This window comes from Squalius cephalus, assembly GCF_949319135.1.
Source record: "Squalius cephalus genome assembly, chromosome: 17".
Classification (NCBI taxonomy): Eukaryota; Metazoa; Chordata; class Actinopteri; order Cypriniformes; family Leuciscidae; genus Squalius; species Squalius cephalus.
In genome coordinates, this window is record NC_137138.1 from 18,844,706 (window position 1) to 18,867,300 (window position 22,595).

Below are 22,595 nucleotides of genomic sequence, written 5' to 3' on the forward strand. Positions count from 1 at the left end.
TTTCTCTGACCATTTATTTTGTTCACATTATTATAGTCTCTTTATTATTCGAGTCATGTGAAGTTATTTCAGGGGCTTTGGGGTGGAAACGGTTATTTAGGGTGGAGGGGAGGGGGGATAAACTTTTTCAGGCCTGACATATAGTTAGTTAAGGCAATTGGTTATAAGAGTGAAAAAACAGTGAAGTGCTTCATACAATTGTATTTTTGTTCTTAAGGAAAAAAAATGTGCTGTCCCAGTTTGAGCATTTTAGGCAATTCAATTAAACATACATGTTATAACATTATAAACTGAAAGTGTGTGAATAATTCATCCAGGTTAAAGTCCATGTAACTAGTGCCAGAAGTTTCAAACTTTTGTAAATGTATGAAGGGAATCTACCCAAAAATTCATACTATCTGCAATAGATGTTTTGCTAAAATTTCAAAGTGATACAGATGTAATGACAGTTGAGTAGCTTCCCTTCAGACACAATAAAAGTGAATAATGATTGAAATTGGAAGGCATGATAAAAAGAATGGTTTGTTTAATCATGTTATGTATGTCCTCTTTTCCTAGAATGCCCCTCAGGCAGTCTTCAGTCTTTCATTCCAAAGAAATATGGTGGGGTACACACACAAATCTCACTTAGCACACGTAACCCATTATCTCACCACTCTACATTAAAATTCATCTCTTTGATTACACTTCACAGGCAAACAACCACTGTAGTGTTAAAGTTCTCAATTTGATGTATGATAGAATGGAGATGGAAAGGTGGTGGCGGTGTAGCTTTTTGCAGCACACCAGGACTCCACACAAATTATTCTACACAGTAAATTGTCTGTTTTGTATTATTATAAATAGTGTATGTCTTGTTATTATTACTGCTGTTCCAGCCACATTTTCCCTTTTCGCTAACTACAGCTAAAATGGCTCCCGGGCCTCAGGACGCCAAGTTGAGCATGACGGGGGAAGAGAATTAGCGCCCCACAATGCCTCGGACGTGCTCCCCACTAAGGTAAAGCCATTTGCCCCCAACCACGCCTGCACCTCGATTATACACTTCCCCATGATTCTAACACGCCTACTAGAGAGGCTCAGAACACCCACATCAGTTTATACTGACAGTACAGTCAACACAATGGGGATGGCACATATTTTCTGCTATGTGGTTGGATCAGTGCCTATTGTGGGGGAATTGTGTTGTTGTTGTTTCTGTTTTTTCTTTTAGCCTGGAGCAGTAGAATCAGCTTCTTTAGCTTCCCCAAAATGCTCTTGGTTTGGTATTTTGTCTGAAACTTAATTGGTAGAAAATCTAGTTCTTTTCTGGGTTATTTGTTGGATTTTTCATATCTTTTGAGTTACCTTTTTTTTGCCCCAAATTCTCATGATAAAAGGTTTTAGTGCCTTTGAGGTTTGTTTTTTGGCAGTATGCTTTCAAGTCAAGCTGGAAATAAATTTCCAAGTGTTTTCTCAAGCAGTTAGAGGGAAGAATGGCTGACATTTGCCTTGGCTTGTTCTCTGGCATTTAGTCTTTTTGAAGCACTTCCAGTTGGCGAGATGAGGCGCTCCAACTGTGTTTGAATACTTAAGAAGGGTGCAGAGCTGTCCAAAAGTAGGGCAATGATCTCGTAGGTGAGTAACCAATGCGTCCAGCTCACATCCACCTCAACTTTGTCTACTTACCACCATTTCAGCCTCACAAGATCATAAATTCCACTCCAACACACTGATTTTAGTTTTAACTCTAAGAGAAGGGTTATTGATTCAGATATCTTCTGCAAATTGCTCATAAAAGAAAACCATACATTTTTCTGTTTTTTCAGTTCTCTCAGGGTAAAGATTGTGCATGATTGTGAATGTTGTCCACGTACAGATTTGAATAAGCAAAATGAACTCTTTCAGCTTTAAGGTTTAGTTCACCCAAAAATGAAATTTCTGTCATTACTCGTCCTCATTGTGTTCCAAACCCGTAAGACCTTCATTCATCTTCAGAACACAAATTAAGATATTTTTGATGAAATCCGAGAGGTTTCTGAACCAGCCATAGGCAGCAACGTCATTACAACTTTTGTGGGCCTTGAAAGTTTAAACGACATATTTAAAATAGTCCATGTGACTACAGTGGTTCAACCTTAATTGTGCGATGAGAATACTTTTTGCAAAAAACTTTATTCAACAATTTCTTCTCTTCAACGTTGTTCCGTGCAGCACTTCTGGGTTCTACGTCAAAATGCCAGCTCATTATTTGCCAGCTCTAGCGTCAGCATCACACGCATGCGTCGTGATCACGTGAACAGCGTCGGCCAATAAAGAGCCAGCGTTCTGACGTAGAACTCGGAAGCTCTGCACTGTTAACTACGTGATTAGCGTAGGAGACTGACACGGAAGAGAAGAAACTGTTGAATAAAGTAGTTATTTTTATTTGGTTTTTTTTGTGCACAAAAAGTTCTCATCGCTGCATAACATTAAGGTTGAACCACTGTAGTCACACGGACCATTTTAACGATGTCTTTACTACCTTTCTGGGCCTTGAAAGTTTCAATGTTGCTGTCTATGGCTGGTTCAGAAACCTCTCAGATTTCATCAAAAATTTCTTAATTTGTGTTCCGAAGATGAACAAAGCTCTTACGGGTTTGGAACTACTTGAGGGTGAGTATTTAATGATAGAAATTTTTGGGTGAACTAACCCTTTAACATGGGGACCATCTGCTGCAAATTTGTCAAATTTATTTTGTGGGTATTTGAAAGCCCTTGTTTAAGGTAAGCCTATTCAGTCAGTCACTTGATACAAAACTCTTTCCTATCTGAAATCAACAGTTTTTCGAAATCACAGTTTGTGCATTTCTTTTAATTATCAAAAAGGCTTTAACCTCAAATCTTTCGTTCAAATTTTAGAACACTTTACAGTTGATGTATATATTGATATGATACATTGATTTTGTGTCTTTTCACAACCTTCCAATGACTTAAAGCTTCACCTCTGATTGATTTAAAGGTGCTTTGAAAAGCTGGGCAGTGGAGCATTATTTGTGGATAAACTATGATTGTAGATAATCCAGAACTGAAATATTCAGTGATTCAGGGAAGTTCAAGTATCATTGATCCTTTTTTCTAGGTCTGAATGGGCAACTTTCATTGTGGTCTATGTAATTGTCTTAATGTCTGAATCTGAATCCAAACGTTTTTTATTTGCAAACTGGCTTTAGTGCCATGATCTTTGTATTTTCTTCTTGTAAAGTTCAATAAATGATGCTTAAAGCGATTCATGGTCTTGTTTTATTCATTCATTTATATATTTTTTTGTTTTATTCATTCATTTATAATTTTGTTTATTTTCATGTTCAATTGATTTATGTATTGAGATTGTGTCCAAAATCTAAATGCATAACAATCTAAACGGAACAATCACTTTTGCTTGTGCGTGAGACCTTACAAGCGATAAACCAAACTTGCTTGAATCTCTGTATCTCTTATGAATTTAGTTAAGGAACGTGCTTTTGTTTACTTAACTCAATAATCGATGTTAACTCCTTTCATTCTGCACCGTTCTTAAATCCCGCCCATCACCTTTTAGGAAATTAAGTTGTGACCAAATACTGGGCGCCGTTATACTTGTAGAGTTTGGGCAGCAGCTGTCAGCTCATCGGCCGGTGGGAGCAGGGTCTGTCTTCTCTCCAAACCCTCACGGGACTCCGATTGTACGGCACAGGGCGTGTATGTTGAATTAAGAGGTAAATTATTAGGTTGTGTAGGTTGAGGGGATACCAAGCACCCCAGGAAAGACGGCAACATGACAGCGATTGAAACGCAAGTGCAATATAGTTCTTACATGATGACTACGACTGAGGAATACATGAACCAAGAAAACGACTGGGATCGAGACCTGTTACTGGACCCGGCCTGGGAGAAGCAACAGAGGAAGGTCAAATCTCACTTTTTAATTTTCTTTATAAAGGTTTACGTAAAGTGAGTTAGTGTACAGCCAGAAGAAAATAAGATATTAGATTATATACAAGTTTTAATCGTGTTTTAGCCTACCTTATGGACTGAAAAGCAATATTGTAAGGTCAAAAGACTCTTAATGAAATTACTTTGCATTGCACTCGGCTGTATCAGCACTGCACTGTGTCGTCGAATCTGCACGTTGTATACCGCTTTGTAACACGGACCAATCAGCTGTAGCCTCATTGACTTAAGCAACTCGAATGATTGGATAATGTTGTCTAACTTTAATTTCAACCATTTATTAAAAATAATTAACTAAAAAAATTATGATAATCATAATGCTATCATTACTGCAACTAAGTAAACATTGGTTAAAAATTAATTTAATTGAGGAAACGAGAAATGTTCATTTATGTACTGTCACTAGTTACTCAAATATCAAAAAATCAAATTACATATATTTGTATGTGAAATCGTTTTACTTCACAGGAATTGAGAATCTTTTATTTGCCTGTTAATAGCTTTATTGAGCAGAAATTAAGTAGACTACTTGCATTATAGAGCACCGTGCTGCACCTACATTGCATTAGACAACTACACCAAAGTGACAGTAACAGCTGAACAGATGAGGCAACAGTTAGAGAGGAGAGTCAGTGTTCAAAATGGAGGAAGTGGTTAAGCAGCACTGAGAGCTGCAAATAGACTCTACAACTAAAAATACTGGCCCCATTCTGTCCCCTTAACCCATTAATCCAAGGGTTCCAGTTTGTTTATCATCGTCTGTTGATTGTAATTAAATGACTTGCAGTTCATGTTGAGAGGTGTTTATTAATAAGCAAGGATTTAACATGACTACACTGCAGATTTATTTACATTTCGTTGGAAGCGCACACCTTTCTATCCTGCTGAGTGCACTCACTACTAAACTGAAATTCACATTATAGTTTAGTGAGTTTCAGATTGGTAGGTCAACTTGGTCTAAAAAACAAAGTCTAACTCTAAGAAACTGGCACTTTCCATGAATAGGTTACAAAATATATCCTGATGGTGCTTTACCTTAAAAAAAAATCATCATCATCATCCTCAGGAGGTCAAACTAAGTTGTTTAATTTGGTTTTCATTCAGAGTTTTGCAACCCTATTGTGTAATGCAGTTTAGGCCAGCCACTTAAAACAAGCTACTATTATCAATTATGTTTGCATTATATGAAATTATGAAACATAATAGTTCTCCCAGCACAAACGACACACATTATAGCGCCTTTAATGCTTAAAAAATAATTTGGGTAAAAACCCAAAGTGACCCATTTCAAAAGATATGCTAACTTTGTGTGTGTGCTTGCTGTGTCAATTACTTATAGAATTAAATTTCCCAATGAAAATGTGTAATTTTGTATGTTCACTGTATAGCGTGATAATGTTTTGGTTTTTGCAGTAGCATTCATTGTTTTTGTCATACTGTTGATGTATTTTTATGTGTACTCCTGTTAGCCTAGCCTAGCGAACACGTTGTGGAAGCTGAAGGGGATCTAAATAAAGCTTGAACACAAATTTTTTTATTTTATTTTTTGCACTTGAATGTGAGCAATTATGTCAATGCAGAACTGTCACACTGCACAATTCTCTTCACAAAACTTGACTCGATGCTGATATCACAGGCTTCCTTTTACTTTGGTTTGTTATTCCTGTAAGTCTTCCTGCTTCAGTGAATTACTTTTTAAACCTAAGCATCCTTGTGTCTTTCTTGGTCCCTTTGCCACCTGTTGGGACTAGTTTAGTTTATTAGAGAACTCATCTGTGCAGTTTTGCATAACTTTAATGTGTCAGATCCTGCATGGACCATTGGGCTTTGATAAAGAGAGAGATTCTGAATTTTTTTTTTTATAAATTTTTATGTTGTGTCCCGGAACCTTTCTAGTCTCCTTGCCTGTAAAGTCATCAGTTTGAGCCATGGTGCATGTAGTCCAGGCCTCATCAATTACCTGCATCAGTTACATGGAAAATGTCACTGAGTTCTCCAACATGAGGGTTTCATGGACACTTCTATGGTCTCAAAGTATTGCACTCAAAGCACTCTTTACTTTTTTAGCACTAATGCACATGTATGCATATTTCATCAAATTAAATGTGTATTTCATCCATCTTTTTATGAGATCTGCAAATCAAAGTCAGAGGAATTGTTCAATTTTTCCCCCCATTCCATTAAGGAACCCTAGTGCCACAGAACCTGAGGGTTTCAGATAGGTGTGCACATTCTTCAGGCATACGGTAGGGGTGTGGGTAGAGGTGGGAAATGGTGGGGGGGTGGGGTGGGGTGAAGAAAGTCATGAGTACGATCGAATGGCAGTTGCTATTCCAGAAGAGGTGTCCTTGTAGGGGAGCTTCTATAAACTACCTAATGAAAGCATGGGGGTGGGAAAGGGGTAGTTAACTGGAGACCAGGTCAGACAGGTAAATTTATTTCAGGCTGGATTTGACTTTCATGGCCGTTTAAATGCGAACAATAAAAGAGGGTGGAACATATAATAGGACAATAATAATAATTGGTTGCAGGTCACAAGTTTCTGTTGGTCAATCCTCTTCCCACTCGAGCTATTGATTTCCACTTTAGGTGTCTTCCATAGGTTTTATACCACCTTAAAGTTAACGAAAGGTGCTACGGTGTATTTAAATAGCTTATATTGCTTTTGCTGTGCAAACAAAAGTCAAATGCAATGCCATAGCTAGGTTATAGCTTTAAATGCCAGGCCTTCAAAATGTAAATATCATGTTACCCAGAATCCTAAGTTCAGCCCTTTCACCTGAATGTGCCTCATCCCTACAATTTCTCACAACCCCATTTATTCCCTCTATAGATTCTGTCAGTAATTATGATGTGACATCCTGGTCAAAACATAAGGAAACATATCGTTTTTTTTTTGTTAGTGTCAATTGCAGTGGCGTTATACCTTTAAATCTGGGTAGTGTTCCCATTATCTAACTAAAACTATAAAAATGTAATAAAAAAATGTAATGTAATAAACTTACTTTATTTCAGCTAGTTGACCAGGCAAAATTTCTCATCTTTTTTTGTTGAAGTACTAAAATAACTATAAAGTACTTGAAGTACTAAAATAATTTAAAATTAGCTAAAACTACTAATAAAACCCCCCACAAAATTACTAAAATAAAATTAAAGTGAATACAGAAAATATAAAAAGAAAATCTAATTCAAAATATGAGCAAAAATCATCTGTAGATCGTAAATGATCTGTTATTGGCTGTTGTCATCCCCCAATAAAAACAAGACTATAAGGCTTAAGTCAAGGTCTTTATTGGGTAAAATATTTGGGTTACACTTTATGGTTACACTTTTTTAAGGTGTCATTGTTACAGTGTAATTATATATTTAAGTACTGAGTAATATTAAGTAACTACATGTACCTACTCTAGGGTTAGGGTAGGATTAGGATTTGGTTGAGGTTTAGTTGCATGTAATTATGCACAATTTACTGTTATTACTATGGTAAGTATATGTAACATATTGTTACACATGTAGTTACTATTATTATTATTAATACATAATTACTGTAAATTATGCATAATTGCATGCAACTAACCTTCAACCACACCCTAATCCTGAAATAAGTGCATGCAGTTAATTATTATTACTCAGTCCTTAAATGTATATCATTACACTGTAACATGGACACCTTAAAATAAAGTGTAACTAATATTTGCAATAATCCACCATTTTTTTAAGGGTATATACTTACCTGTGAATGGATCAATATAACCAAATATCCAAATGTGTTTTGTTTATTTAAAAAAATAAATGTTAAAATAAAAAATGGATAAAAAAAAATCCAAATATGCTGTGGTCCTTTTAATTTATACAAAATATACAATAACACGTAGAATATATTCTAAATATCTGTGTGTGCATGAGTCGATGGGTGAATTGTCTTCATTTTAAACAATGCCCTGTCATGATAGCATTGAGGCTACAGTCAGCTGACTCATAAATGCAAAGCTTTTGCACAGATGCATGCATGGTTGAAATGATGATGTAACTGGAGTGCCATTGGATCGCAAGGCTAAAATGACGGCTCAGTGATCGAGGCTGTATTTGCTGTGGTCATCATAGTACAGTATCAGAAATTAGAACAAGAACCTCAGAACAAGAAGATTCAGGAAATAAAATCAGTTTCAGTCTGTGTGTGCTTTATATTTTTGATGTCCATTAAGCATTACCCTTTCAATAATATTCAGATCTGAAGCTATTTAAAAGCTATTAATCAAAGCTGACTGCTTTGTATATGAAAAATGTCTGTCAAAAGGATTGCATGCAGATTTTTAAAATGTTTGATTGATTTAAAGAGTTGATAAATCATCACTGCTAAAGATATAAGCCTGTGATAACGCAATGAAACCATTACTGACATGCCAAGTTATTTCTGTACGACCAACCTGTTGCTTGACTAAATATTTATTCTCTTGTTCGCAATGTAGTGAGTTCAAGGACGTCCAAGAAAAATGTTTAATGTTCCTGGTGCTCATACTTGGGTGGCCACTAAAATAATTGCGAAATCAGTGTTATATCATCCAGTCTTTTCAACTCCAATTTAACACAACACTCAGCAAAGTGTATTGCTTTTGATAATAATTGAATGTTTTATATGTTTTATATCAAATAAATGGGCCCAGCACTGTGGAACATCAAACATTTTCTTTCGCTGTAGTGTTTTGAGCGTCTGTTCCAGGAATGCTGTGCTTTCAGCTGTCTGCTGGTGTCTCATGGCTCCCCGATATAGCTTCCTTCACTCCCCCTTTCCTCTTCCTCCTCTTCACCTCCCCCTCCCACGGGACACAGGCTAATTTTGGTGATCTTTGTCAGAGGAGGGGTGATTTGAAGGGTGGCCACCTGCTGCAAAAGAGTCTCCACTTCCAGCCTTACATCAAATTACGTTGGTCCTTGGCATTCTTCAGTCACCTTATTCGCTCTCTTTCCCCTTCTCTCTTACGCTGGGGCTCCCAGTGAGGCATATACAGTCAACACTGTTTATAGATCCAACTCTATGTGTAGGTCAGGGTCAAAAATTAACCTTTGCTCAAGGAAAAAATGCCACCAAAACAAAAAATGCCACCTCAGATATTTTAAATGTGGGGACAAATGGCTTCATAGTACCATTTTATTTTGTTTTGATATTCCATTGTAAGCCTAGGCCTGCTCTTATGCGTTTACAGCCATTTTCTTTATTGTTTGATGTTACAAATTATTTCAAGAAAAGGGATGTCATGCTGTATTTCTATATGACCTATATTGTATTTTTTTCCCCTCAGACCTTCACTGCCTGGTGCAACTCTCACCTGCGTAAGGCAGGGACACAGATCGAGAACATTGAGGAAGACTTCAGGAATGGACTCAAACTCATGCTGCTGCTGGAGGTTATCTCAGGTAAGCGTCTCACTTGATCTGTTGATTATACATGCTCTGTGTCCCATATCAGTGTTCTGTTGGCCATTGGCCAATATCAGGTTTGCACCTGTGAAACAATCTGGACGTTTACTGTAGTACCTCTGGGTAAACGGACTTTGATCCCCTTCTGGATCATTGATTGGGACGGTGGGAGATTACAGAAAACAGTGTTGCACATGTCATTTGCAAAGTTAAGTGTCATAAACACATTAAACAAAAAAATTGAAATAAAAATATTAAGTAAATGAATTAAATACTATTATAAATTAGGGCTGTCAAACGATTAATCGCGATTAATCGCATCCAAAATAAAAGTTTGTTTTTACATAATACATGTGTGTGTACGGTGTATAATTATTTTCTATATATAAATACACACACATGCATGTATATATTTAAGAAATATTTGCATGTATATACTGTGTATATTTATATTATAATTTATATTATATATAAATATTTTATATATAAATAACACATTTTCTTAAATATATATATGCATGTGTGTGTATTTATATATAGAAAATAATTATACTCCGTACACAGACATAAATTATGTAAACACAAACTTTTATTTTGGATGCGATTAATCGTGATTAATCGTTTGACAGCCCTATTATAAATATAAAAATATCAATAAATATAGTACAAGCTTGAATTCTAAAGACCCTAAAACAAAAAATGTTGCAGTTATGTGTGGATTTCCTCCCATTTTTATATTATTTTCCTATTGGATTTGTTTTCGGACCTTTGTAAATGCATATAACTTTTTCATGTTCCGAAATGTAGCTAATGTAAAGATGTTATTAATTTACACTTCCCCTATTAATAACCTCACATGAAGCAAAGGACTATACATGTACTTATGAATTGATTTGTGTGTGTGTGGTCTCAGGTGAGAGACTCCCTAAACCAGACAAAGGCAAAATGCGTTTTCACAAGATCGCCAATGTAAACAAGGCCCTGGACTATATCAGCAGCAAGGGAGTCAAGCTGGTTTCCATCGGTGCTGAAGGTAAGGATAAAAACTTCATCTCCTTCAGATTCTCAAATATCGTCACCGTAAGCCCCTCTATTCTTGTCCATTTCCATAACTTTACTCTTCTATCAAGTGAAACTGTTTTTTTCTGTCTGTTCTGACTTGCAGAGATTGTGGATGGCAATGTGAAAATGACCCTTGGGATGATCTGGACCATCATCCTGCGCTTTGCAATCCAGGACATTTCAGTGGAGGGTGAGAGACTCCAAACATTTGACACATTAGCACCTCTGCGCTCTTGTTTATTTAAAGGCTCACTCATTTTGTTTGTCACACTGGTTGCTTTGAACTTTTATTGACACCAAGTGGCATAGATGAGGCATCGCACAAAAGTACGTTTTTATAGTTACCAGTGCCATTGTAGAAGTGATTAGTATTTGGCTTAGTATTAGTAAATTTACACCTGCTCACAACCACACATAAATGCATGGAATACAGGAAGGAAAACATCTGCATAGTCCATGTTATTATAGATTACTATTATTGGGAAAATCAGTAGGCCTTTTTTTCACACTTAACACTTTAAGTAATTGTGGCGAGCAGGGCGGGTCCGAGAGCCGTGGGAACGGAGTGAGGTCTGTGGCGCAAGTGTTAATGAGCGTCACCTGCGCGCCACACCGGTCTCGAGTCCCACTGATGTTACTTATCCTTTTATTCTTCCGGAGCTCCTCCATGGGGCTCGAGAATGCAGGTGACCCTCATTAACACGTGCGCAACCGGCCTCACTCCCCAGGGCTCACTACCCTGCCCTACTCGCCACAGTAATTGTTGTAGGCATGTTGGCCAATCAGTTTCTTTTATATTTCTGGAATATACTGGAGACAAATCTGAGAGAGGAGTTCAGAAGAGACTAGTTGTAATTTTCATGGAAGGGGATTATGCTGAAACACACGTTTAACTGTCAAATCTGAGGTTTACGAAGCATTTGTGAATCCAGAGGCGATTCCATTTTAGGAGCAAATTGCTTGAATTTCCTCATATGAACGAAATGTCAAATGAGCGTATCTTTAAAATGAAATGTTGAAGGGTAAGGTCAACTGACCTGATGATCTACTGACCTGATCCTCACAGAGACCTCTGCTAAGGAGGGCTTGCTGCTGTGGTGTCAGAGGAAGACTGCCCCCTACAGGAATGTCAACGTGCAGAACTTCCACATCAGGTGATTTCTGCTTTACTCCTGTTGGAGAGACCAGCATGTTGGCTTATTTTCACTATCTCATACTCCGTTTAACCGATTACAGCTCTTGTTAGTGTGTACATTATCTCTGTTAAAACTCATCTTCGCATTACCCATCATGCTTCTAAACTTTCACCGAGCACCTCTGCACAACACTTATCATTTTTTTTATCATTCCCATGACTCTTTTCTTGTTCTTTCTCCATGTTTTCCTCCTTTTGCTTGTGGTCTGTGTCTCAGTTGGAAGGATGGCCTGGCTCTCTGTGCCCTCATCCACAGACACAGACCTGACCTCATCGATTACGCCAAACTGCGCAAGGTGCCATCACCCCCTTTCAGTCACTCTCATCATGCATCTCTGCCTTCTTTTTTGTTCACTAGAGATATGTCCATTCATCTGCTGTTTCAAACTCACCTTTTCACTCACACTATATCTGTCATCTTTGACCTGTTTGTAACTAACATTGTCTCTTGGGCTGTGAATGCACTGTTAATTGCTTCTAAAAAAAAAGGGGGCTGAATTTAAAAAAGAAATTAACACTATTTTTCTTATTTAGAGAAAAAGGTCTCATTTGGTTTGTCTTTTTTATTCCATGAAATCTTTAAAGTATTTCGGTTTAGCATTGTACATGAATATGGTAATCATGGTATAACTATAAATTATGGTAGATATCAAAGTGCCATGGTATTACCATCTGACATACTTTTTTGTAAAGAAATAAATTTATCCAAAAATGGATTACATTTTTGCCTGTTTAATGAATTCACTAATGGTCTGTAGTGTATAAAATGGCATGTGTCACATCTAAAAATGGTGTTTATGATGTAAATGAGTATGAAAATTTTGCCATGATGGTTAATGATTAACTGTCTTTTCTTGCAAAGTTCAGTTGAGGAGTGTGGAAAAAGTTTCTTATGTTTATCTATTAATTCTTCATTGAGTTTCTTCCTGGCTTTGTCTGCCATTGCAGGATGACCCCATTGGCAACCTCAACACTGCTTTTGAGGTAGCAGAGAAATACCTTGACATCCCTAAAATGCTTGATGCAGATGGTACAACCTCTTGGAGAATCATGCGATTTCATTTTTCAAAATGTAAAAATAAAATGGTTTCCCGAATAGTTTGTTTGTCTCCATTTCAGACATTGTGAACACTCCGAAACCTGATGAGAAGGCCATCATGACCTATGTGTCATGTTTCTACCATGCTTTCGCTGGTGCAGAGCAGGTATGGGAATTCTTCTGGAGATGAACATCTGTATAGGAAGGAGAGTCGCTCCTTTTAGAATGTAATTGCCCACCTTATTTTCCCTTTGTAATCAGTCACACTGTCCTCCAGGCTGAGACAGCAGCTAACAGGATTTGCAAAGTATTGGCTGTGAATCAGGAAAACGAGAAGCTGATGGAAGAATACGAGAAACTGGCTAGCGAGGTGAGAACACTCAAATTCTCTATTAGATGTACAATATTTTGTTAATTTCTATAAACATGTGCCTGCTAGTCTTGGTTCTCCCCAAGGTTCTTCTTCAACCCACTTAAACATACACTTACATTTTCTCCTCAGCTTCTGTTGTGGATCCAAAGGACCACCCCCTGGTTGGAGAACCGTGTGGCCGAGCAGACAATGCATGCCATGCAACAGAAACTGGAGGATTTCAGAGATTATCGTCGTGTGCATAAGCCACCCAAAGTTCAGGAGAAGTGTCAGCTGGAGATAAACTTCAACACCCTGCAGACCAAGCTGAGGCTCAGCAACAGGCCTGCTTTCATGCCCTCTGAGGGCAAAATGGTTTCAGTATGTGTTGCTCCATTTTTCTTAACACATGTATATGGGGGTAAATGACCTTGGCTTTCAAGTACCCTATAGAGTTGAAAGTATATTCTACCTGCTGTCCCCTTCTGCAGGACATTGCCAATGCCTGGAAGGGTCTGGAGCAGGTAGAGAAAGGTTACGAGGAGTGGCTGCTCACAGAAATCCGTCGTCTGGAGAGACTGGACCACCTGGCTGAAAAGTTTAAGCAGAAGTCTACCTTGCATGAATCATGGACCACAGGTATTAAGCACAACTTTTAGTCAGCCATTTGAACTCTACTTTGACAACTGACATATTCCTCCTCGTTTTTTCTCATTCTTCTCGTTTTGTAATGCTCAACACAGGAAAGGTGGAGCTGCTGTCTCAGAAGGACTACGAGTCAGCATCTCTGATGGAGATCCGTGCTCTGATGAGGAAACACGAGGCCTTTGAGAGCGACCTGGCTGCTCACCAGGACAGAGTGGAACAGATCGCTGCCATTGCACAGGAGCTCAAGTAAGATAGATCCACCTCAGGCCCCTTGAAATAAGGATAGTACATTCTTACGGATTTTACTGTAGGTAATGAAAATGATAATAAAATCCGCTGTTCTTTAGTGAACTGGACTTTTATGATGCTGCCACCATCAATGCCCGATGCCAGGGCATCTGTGACCAGTGGGACAACCTGGGCACCCTGACCCAGAAAAGGAGAGAATCACTGGAGGTATATGTATATGATAAAACTCTTCCCCAATTGTCTATTTCTTGAATTGAGAATGGGGTAAAAACCAATGTAGATTCTACTTCCAGAAACATTAAGACTCTTTTGCATGTTTAGGCAATAAAGAGTTAGCCTGGAAATCCAGACCTAAATCTGAAAGATTAATGGTCTGGCATCGACTAATGAAAATCGGCCAGCTCGAGGGGCGGCACCAAGCATGCATTTGAAAATCTCACTGCACGCAATTGGATAACACTACGACCAATCACAACAAGCCCCATATGCTTAGCTACCAGCGGAGCTAACTTGTAGATTAGACTCTTGTCTCTTGCCTTATCCGGTCGGCAAAACAGCAAAAACATCCTTCTTGCAAAGGAACAATTCGAGCTCCGTCTTCTGTTCCTCTTTTAGATAAAAAGCCAAGTCTAACTCATTCATTGTAGCGGCCAAAGCCGTTTCAAACAACTGGTGTTCATCAATAGCCATTTTGCAATGTTTACTAATGACTTTGACATCACAGCGCTGTCGTCATCTGTTTAGCTCGCCTCTGGCCCGCCTATATCAGATAACCCGATGTGATTGGTGCAGCTCGGATACAAGGGCATATTTAATGAGCATCATTACTCTACGCCAGAGTAAACTCGCTGAGCAAATTCAACTTGTGCTCTCGCGAGAACTCTGGATTTCCAGGGTAATAAAGAGTATGAATAAAATGTGATATTTACAGTGCATAAAGTGTGTGGGCTTGCTGTAATCTTTCTCTTTGCTTTGCCATAGCGTGTGGAAAAGCTTTGGGAAACAATTGACCAGTTGTATCTGGAGTTTTCCAAAAGGGCTGCGCCCTTCAACAACTGGATGGATGGAGCTATGGAAGATCTGCAGGACATGTTCATTGTGCACAGCATTGAGGAGATTCAGGTGAAAGACAAACGCTAAATGCTTGAAGGGAATGCTTATCTTCCTAAATAACATTGTGTAACTGAGCTTCAGTATCTTCTCAATATGTTTTGGGCCTTGGACATTTTTGTAGTTCCCTTAAATCTCACTTAACTTCTCTAATAATCCCCTTTTTCTACCTTCTTTTAATTGACTACTTACTCACAATGTCTTAACATCATTTGGTTCTCTCCTGCTTTTATCAACCTCAGAGTTTGATCACAGCCCATGACCAATTCAAGGCGACCCTACCAGAAGCTGATAAGGAGCGCTTGGCCATCATGGGCATTCATAATGAGATCCTGAAGATAGCTCAGACGTACGGGATCAAGATAGTGGGTGAGAATCCCTACACTGTCCTCTCTCAACAGGATATTAGCAACAAATGGGAAGCTGTGAGTACTTTACAATCTATATTTTACAATTTCAGAATAATCAGCAATAAAAATGGTTTAATATTTGGAGTCTTTTAAGCTCCTTTCAGCTTTCCCACTGAGAAATATTGCTTCCTTCCCGACAACAGGTGAAGCAATTAGTCCCAATGCGTGACCAGGTGTTGCAAGAGGAAGTGGCCAGGCAACAGTCCAATGAGAGGCTGAGGCGCCAGTTTGCTGGTCAGGCCAATATCATTGGACCCTGGATTCAGACAAAGATGGAGGTGTTTCACCATACACCTTACTCGCATTTAAAGTTACATATTACATACTGTGAAAACTAAAACTGAAATATCTGAAAAAATCTTCCTCATGGTCAACAGGAGATCAGCCATGTGTCAATTGATATTTCCGGTTCCCTTGAGGAACAGATGAGCAATCTGAAAACATATGAACAGAACATCATTAATTACAAATCCAATATTGACAAACTGGAGGGAGACCACCAGCTCAGCCAGGAGGGACTGATCTTTGACAATAAGCACACCAACTACACTATGGAGGTACTGACGACCAGCTATTTTCTATTCATTCTGAAATGTATTTCCTCTTTGAAGTTTCAAGTGTCATTAGCTAAGGTGTCTTACATAGACGTCCATTTCCATCAAGTTCTTTTAATCTCACCTTACCTACAAGGCATGTTTCCTATTATGTACATTTCAGCATGTCCGCGTGGGATGGGAGCAGCTCCTCACCACCATTGCCCGCACAATCAATGAGGTTGAGAACCAGATCCTGACCCGTGACGCCAAGGGCATCAGCCAGGAGCAGCTGAATGAGTTCAGAGCCTCATTCAACCACTTTGACCGGGTTTGCAATACATGGAGTCTTTGGTTTCTACTTAGAATACAAAGTTGTGCAACATTGTCCAAATTGTAGAATAATCACAAATTTTTTTACTTGCAGAAGAGGAATGGCATGATGGATCCTGATGACTTCCGTGCCTGCCTGATTTCTATGGGTTATGATCTGGTGAGGGCATTTAGTCCTGGTCAAAATATGACTGGCAGTTTTTTTTTCTTTTTTCGTTGCTTTAAAATCATCCAGAAATACCAGGACACAAAATCAACTTTCTCTCTAAGGACTTCTTTCTCACATACCCCCCCCTCCCCCCTTTTTTTTTTAGGGTGAAGTTGAATTTGCACGCATTATGACTCTGGTGGACCCCAACAACACAGGAGTTGTCACCTTCCAGGCCTTTATTGACTTCATGACCAGGGAGACAGCAGAGACTGACACTGCTGAACAAGTTGTGGCCTCCTTCAAGATACTAGCTTCTGACAAGGTAATTCCAAACTAAGAACCATCAAAATAACCTGTGTGTGCTTTATGAGAATCTGCTAAATATGGCTCCTGTTGTCTAAGCATCCATTTTTTACTACATTCTGCAGGCATACATTACAGTGGAGGAGCTGAGAAGGGAGCTGCCCCCAGAACAAGCCGAATACTGTATCAGCCGCATGACCAAGTACATGGGCGGTGATGCTCCCCCAGGCTCCCTTGATTATATCTCCTTCTCCAGTGCCCTGTATGGAGAGAGTGACTTGTAGAGCCCTTTGTCACATCCACCACCTATAGTATACCCTTCCCCTAAATTATGAAACCCTTAAACATCTAACTCCAAGAACAATGTCAGATGTAATGGATGGCCTTGCTGCATTGATTTGGTCCTGTGCGTCACCAGTTGATATAACATGATGAGGGACACCATCAATTGCTGTTTGACCCTTGTTAGTGGTCTGTCCCTTTTGCGGTGAAAAGTTTTCACAAGCCAGTAGGGATTGAAGAGTACAAAAACCTGTCAGAACATCATTCTTCACATTGACAGTTAATAAGAGACATCTGCTCTCCCTTCATACAAATGGCCTACATTTTGGAGGAAGAAAAATAAATGATCCTAAAGAATATCAAATTTTGTGTATTTTGTTGTTTAATATATATATATATATATATATACTGTATATATATTAGTGCTATCAAATCGATTAATCTAACATAAAAGTTATTTATATGTGTATGTATATTTATATACACGTGTGTGTATATATATATATATATATAATATAAATATAATGTTAGTTTTCCATTATGCATAGACTATAATAGTAATGTTGCTCAGTAATGTCTGCAATTCATGCTAAGCCCACAAAATTCCACATAAGGCACCAGCAAATCTAATCTTTTTTGTATTTCTATGCAGGGCTTAAGCTGTTAATGACAGGTCAGAATGACTAATCACATGAAGCGTTTATATTTTTACATTTTATTTAAAAAAACACACAAATAAAAAAAGCATACAAAATATAAAAGGTAAATAGTGCACCAAGATACAACTTATTTACAAAATATTTCCCTTAAAAAACATCCTATGGAAATGTAAAAATGAAAGGAAGGAACATAAAATACACCATAAGATAAAGATAAAAGTTTACAACATCTACGGTATCTAAATTTGTTTCTCCTTCTTTCCTTCAAGAGATCTTCAAAATCATGACTATAAAGTGCTATAAAGTCCAGAATAGAGCAAGGAAAAATAAATATACAAAGGCCTCAAGACAGTTCTCACTCGAAAAATGTTGGTGAGTAATGAGATTTTCCCTAAAGAATTTTTTTAAGGCCAAAGGAGAGAGCGGCACCCAGAGAGAGTCCCAAAGCCAGGAAGAAGGTCATCAGAGCCCCTGCTGTCTCTGCATCTTTAGGCCTCACCAGCCTAGATAAAAAAAACAAAACAAAAAAAAACAGAAGAGTTTGTGGGTGTTCCGAGAAATATTATGTGGGGCAATGGGTTTGTCAGTATGTTATGTTGGTCAATGGGTTGAAAATACCAGGAATAGTGACACACAGAATAAATGTACTATTTACTTAACCCAGTTGATTTTGAAAATATTTTCGTGTTATCTTTAAGAGTACTTACTGTGCAGCATAGCTCATGGAGAGGCAGGCAAAATATCCACTTGTGATGGCAAACAAAGACATGAAGATAATATAAGCCAAGTCATGATTGAAAAAGACCGGAAGATAGGAGCGAGGCTGAACGTTGCAGAGCATGAGGGCAGGAATGAAAACTACCCGTAATACCACGAAAAGAGGGAATAATTTACTCTTCATCGAAGGCTGGAAATTTGGGAAAAGAAAAATGAGATGTTAGATAAAGAATCATTTCCATTGGTAATCATTATCATAGCACTGTATTGTGTTGATACAGGATCCGATGAGACTCACCCACTGAAGACGAGAAGTGAGACTTCTGCCTATCCAGTCCATCACATTGAAGACAATGAATGAACACAAAGGGATAAAGATGTTCTCTATAAGATGAAAAAGGATATAAATCAAAGTGCTTTGAAAAGCATATTATAATTATAATCTTTTGTAGACTCACCTTCAAATAAGCCAGAAGATTTTGTATTTACTGTAATTGCTGGGAAAACAGACAGTGTGACGGCAAACACGCATGTCACACAAAATGCCATCACCCATATCTAAAAAAATTAAGTTAAATAAAATAAATCCAGATATTTATTATTACTTGCCTTAAAATAAATGTACTACATTTTTCCTGAGGTTTGAAACAAGGATGCTGGTTATAATAACAAAATACTTTCAGTATACCTTTTTGAAGACCTGTGGCACAGTTGACTTCTCCTCAGGTTCTTGTTTGAGCTCATTCAGTTTTTTACATGCTTCAGTTTCACCAATGTTATCGAATCCATTGTCAGCATCATCTAACTTCATTTTATCCATCTCTGTAGCAACGAAAATAACACAAAAACACAGTGATTGTCTTTGCTGTAGTTTGTCCAAACACTGGAAAAATGTGCAATTTGACATACCAGATCTATCTGCTGGTGGCTCTTTCTGTGTCTCTGCAGTTTTAGGGGACACATTTTCCAAATAAAGTTGGGCAAATCTCTGAAATATAACAAGGAATTTCATTTATACAAAATAACATAAATAATCAGAATATAGTTAATGCACTATTTTAGAGCAATTTTTAAATGAGCAGTAAATGCTTTTATCTGTGTTGTGACACTCAACAGTTAAATGACAAGTAAAAAGAAATCATGATGGCCTAAGGCACCTACCAGATGCGGAAGTATGAGATAGCAGCACAAAGTAAGCAGAGTGGCGGCACAGGGGGTAATGAAATATCCAAGGGCAGAACTCTCAGAGTCGGTTTTAACTAAAGGAGGCATAAAAACCTAACTGTCAGCATAAATGTTTTTCTCTCAGAGTTTTAATAAAAAGCCCCTGCCTCGTATTATATAGGTTCAAGTAGGCATGGTGTGGAAGAGGGCTGCACATTAGAGGCCTGCATGGGACTTAAACCCTGCTCCCACAACGTGTGTTTCCCTCCCGTCCGCAAACATTCTGTTACAGCTTAAAGAAATTGTGAAAAAATTACAAACATTAGGGCTATGCTAAATGTTCAGAATAACAGAGAAATTTGGGTTTAGAATTAGGGTGTCTGGGTTTATTTTTCAATAGCAACCAGCTGGATGTACATTATCCTCTTATTTAGAAGAATATGATTTTTATCATTCAATTTGTAAGGAGTTTGCAGGTACTTACAGATATTCGATAACAGCATGGCAAGACCCGAGAAGATTCCTGCCACCGCCTGTCCACTCATAAACAGGGAGCTGAATCTCGGGGGTAGTTTGCTGACCAGACCAAACAGACTACCTTGCAGAACGGCCCCAAACACTGAGAGAGAAGAAAGTGCAAGAACGACGAGGGGAGTTAGATTTGTCAACTGATTCAGTCGCTGAAAGGTGCTGAAGTAGAAGTGGAGTGGATCAATTCTAATACTCTATTCAATATGAAGTGAAAAGGTAAATGTGAACATACTGTAGATGCAAGACATAAGAAACATACTGTTAATAAACCAGATTGTTGCCATGGTAATGGAAAAGAAGTGGTCCAGGTCCATCTTAACTTTCACTAAAATGGCCGTGAGAATGAAGAGGAGTAATATGAAGACCAAGCTACCCGCAATCCGCATCTTCTCTGCAATGCTACATAAAGCAAACGAGAACAAAATAACTCATGATTATAATACGACCTATACACCTCTGTACCAATACAACACTACGACATGCAAAAGTAAACAAAATGAACTTTGCTTGACTGAACCAAGAACTCACTGCTGGTATAGAAAGGAGTTGAGAAGTGTGAATAGCAGCAAGGGAAGCTGGGCTAGCAGCACACTCATGTTATCAAACATATACGGGTCTGACTGTGAAGAATCTGTCCCATTTCTCAAACGGTCAGTGAAATACTGCAAACAGAAGAGAATGGAGGATGAGCACATGACATTTAAAGATAACCTTAAGTATTAATCAGTAAAAGTATGTCTGTCTGTCTTACATTCATTGCAGTTATGAAGAAGTTCCATGGAAGCAGAGTTCCCATTCCCAACAAGAAAAAGATAACAGCCACAAGGCCACTGTCAAGGTTAGAGAGAGAATTATGATAACATTATGTCATAAACTAAACAAAATGAATGAAAGTTAACATCTTATTATTTTTCCTGAATAATTCAGCATGGCCATGATGCCAACTGATTTTCTGTTCTCTAAATCAGTTGACATCAGCATCAGAACTCCACTCACTGCTTATCTGATGTCCCCTTACAAATCCTCATTTTGAAATGTTCTGAGAGAAAAAAAAGAAAAAGAAAAAGTTAGGCTACATTTTTGTTGTTAGATCATGATCAAGTTAGTGACATCAATACACAACCATATAGCACTGATTTTATATTACTGTACTGACAGGAGTTAAGGGTGAAGTAGATACCAGAGGCTGTTTCCTCAGGTATTTCTGCTGTAATTTTGCAAGCACTGCTTGTTTATTAACAGAAACTGTTATTGTTTTTAAAATACATTTAATTAACCATGAGTTGTATTGTGATTCTAGAAGATTCTAGATTCTAATTCAATAAAAAATATTGAGAGGGAAACATGATTTCAGTTTACATCTTGATTGTGTTTTAGCTTCATAATTCATTTAATTTTTATATAATTAAATGATTTAAAGTCATCCTGTGGCTGAGGCCCACCAGTAGGAACTTGTTTAAATTATTACTAAACTCATTCCCGTCACCACCAAAAACACAAGAAACGCGGGAAACATCTTTTCCGGGTGATGTCATCATCATCAGTTAACTCTGTCAACTTGAAAAACCCGCGTCAAGTTCAGCTTCAACGACGAACTACTTAAACTATCGTAACGTTGATCAGTATTAATGTCTAGTTCTTGTTTAATTTATTGACTTATTGAGTTTTATAAATAAAATAATCATTTATATCAAATAAAATATACACTAAAAGCATTAATTCAATTTTGTAAAATATACTAAAAACCTAGTATCCTAAACGTGAATCACCCATCACTCAAAATCTGAAAGCATATAACTAATGCCCAAACAATACCTGCTCCCTTCTACATCTGTCAACCAACTTTCCAATGGATTTCGGAAAAAAAGAAAAAGTGAAATAGACTACATTCGAGCAATTACTGCTAGTATTAAATAAATATCGATGAATATATTATTCTAAAATTCGATGCGTTCATTTAAAGTATTTAAAAAAAAGAATATTCAGTATATTAAAATAAATACTCACAGAGTCGTAGACACACGTCGTCTCTTCAAAACAAGAAGCGCACGGCTGCTGGCTCGCGGGTATATTTGAACCAATGAATGAGCAAATGATTGACATTTGTGAGCACCCATCAGCGAGGAGTTCCTCCTATTTAAGAGCTGGTTGGCTATAGCCTGTGATGCGTCATGTCCGGCTCCTCCCCTTTCTGTTGTTGACACCATGGTTGACACCATAGATATTATATAGAGACTATTGATATATGATATACATCTATATGATGTCTATGGTTGACACTAGCTGCAGGTAGTGATGGCAAAATGAGGCTTCCTGAACCACTTGAGACTCAGCCAAAGGTTCATTACTCGAAGCTTCCTTCAGCATTGCTCACTAGTGACATCAGAGCCCTGGTGACATCTAGCTACTGTGCAAAGAAATAGCAGACAAATTAATTCATTCTGAACCAGTGCCCCCCCCCCCCCCCACCCCCCATTTTATAAAAAAA

General features: G+C 38.0%; 2 protein-coding genes and 1 long non-coding RNA gene across 4 annotated transcripts; 1 reads left to right on the forward strand and 2 right to left on the reverse strand.

The window, feature by feature from the left end:
• Positions 1–1,624: 1,624 nt before the first annotated feature.
• Positions 1,625–3,248, reverse strand: LOC307174451. Its single transcript, XR_013823995.1, has 2 exons — positions 2,669–3,248; positions 1,625–1,880 (listed from the first exon to the last, which is right to left on the reverse strand). It is a non-coding gene; the product is annotated as an uncharacterized lncRNA (long non-coding RNA).
• Positions 3,249–3,583: 335 nt separating this feature from the next.
• Positions 3,584–17,400, forward strand: actn3a (actinin alpha 3a). The gene is made up of 21 exons (XM_079898268.1): positions 3,584–3,907; positions 9,252–9,366; positions 10,283–10,402; positions 10,535–10,621; positions 11,498–11,585; positions 11,844–11,922; positions 12,575–12,656; positions 12,746–12,831; positions 12,943–13,035; positions 13,168–13,398; positions 13,509–13,656; positions 13,761–13,911; positions 14,013–14,121; positions 14,896–15,036; positions 15,267–15,449; positions 15,578–15,712; positions 15,812–15,991; positions 16,152–16,298; positions 16,395–16,460; positions 16,615–16,773; positions 16,880–17,400. The coding sequence occupies exons 1-21, from the start codon at positions 3,776–3,778 to the stop codon at positions 17,036–17,038; spliced, it is 2,691 nt and encodes an 896-aa protein (XP_079754394.1). The 5' UTR covers positions 3,584–3,775; the 3' UTR covers positions 17,039–17,400.
• A 332-nt stretch (positions 17,401–17,732) lies between these two features.
• Positions 17,733–22,518, reverse strand: slc29a2 (solute carrier family 29 member 2). 2 transcript variants are annotated; one of them, XM_079847523.1, is made up of 13 exons: positions 22,115–22,518; positions 21,104–21,146; positions 20,859–20,937; positions 20,636–20,769; positions 20,367–20,506; positions 20,061–20,195; positions 19,574–19,671; positions 19,322–19,400; positions 19,101–19,234; positions 18,871–18,970; positions 18,711–18,796; positions 18,403–18,602; positions 17,733–18,198 (listed from the first exon to the last, which is right to left on the reverse strand). In XM_079847523.1, exons 2-13 carry the CDS (start codon positions 21,133–21,135, stop codon positions 18,087–18,089), a joined length of 1,329 nt encoding a protein of 442 aa, XP_079703649.1. In that variant the 5' UTR covers positions 21,136–21,146; positions 22,115–22,518; the 3' UTR covers positions 17,733–18,086. The 2 variants fall into 2 exon arrangements, with proteins under 2 accessions (XP_079703649.1, XP_079703650.1); XM_079847524.1 differs by lacking the exon at positions 22,115–22,518 and adding an exon at positions 21,923–21,944 and having other exon boundaries at positions 17,747–18,198.
• Positions 22,519–22,595: the final 77 nt, after the last annotated feature.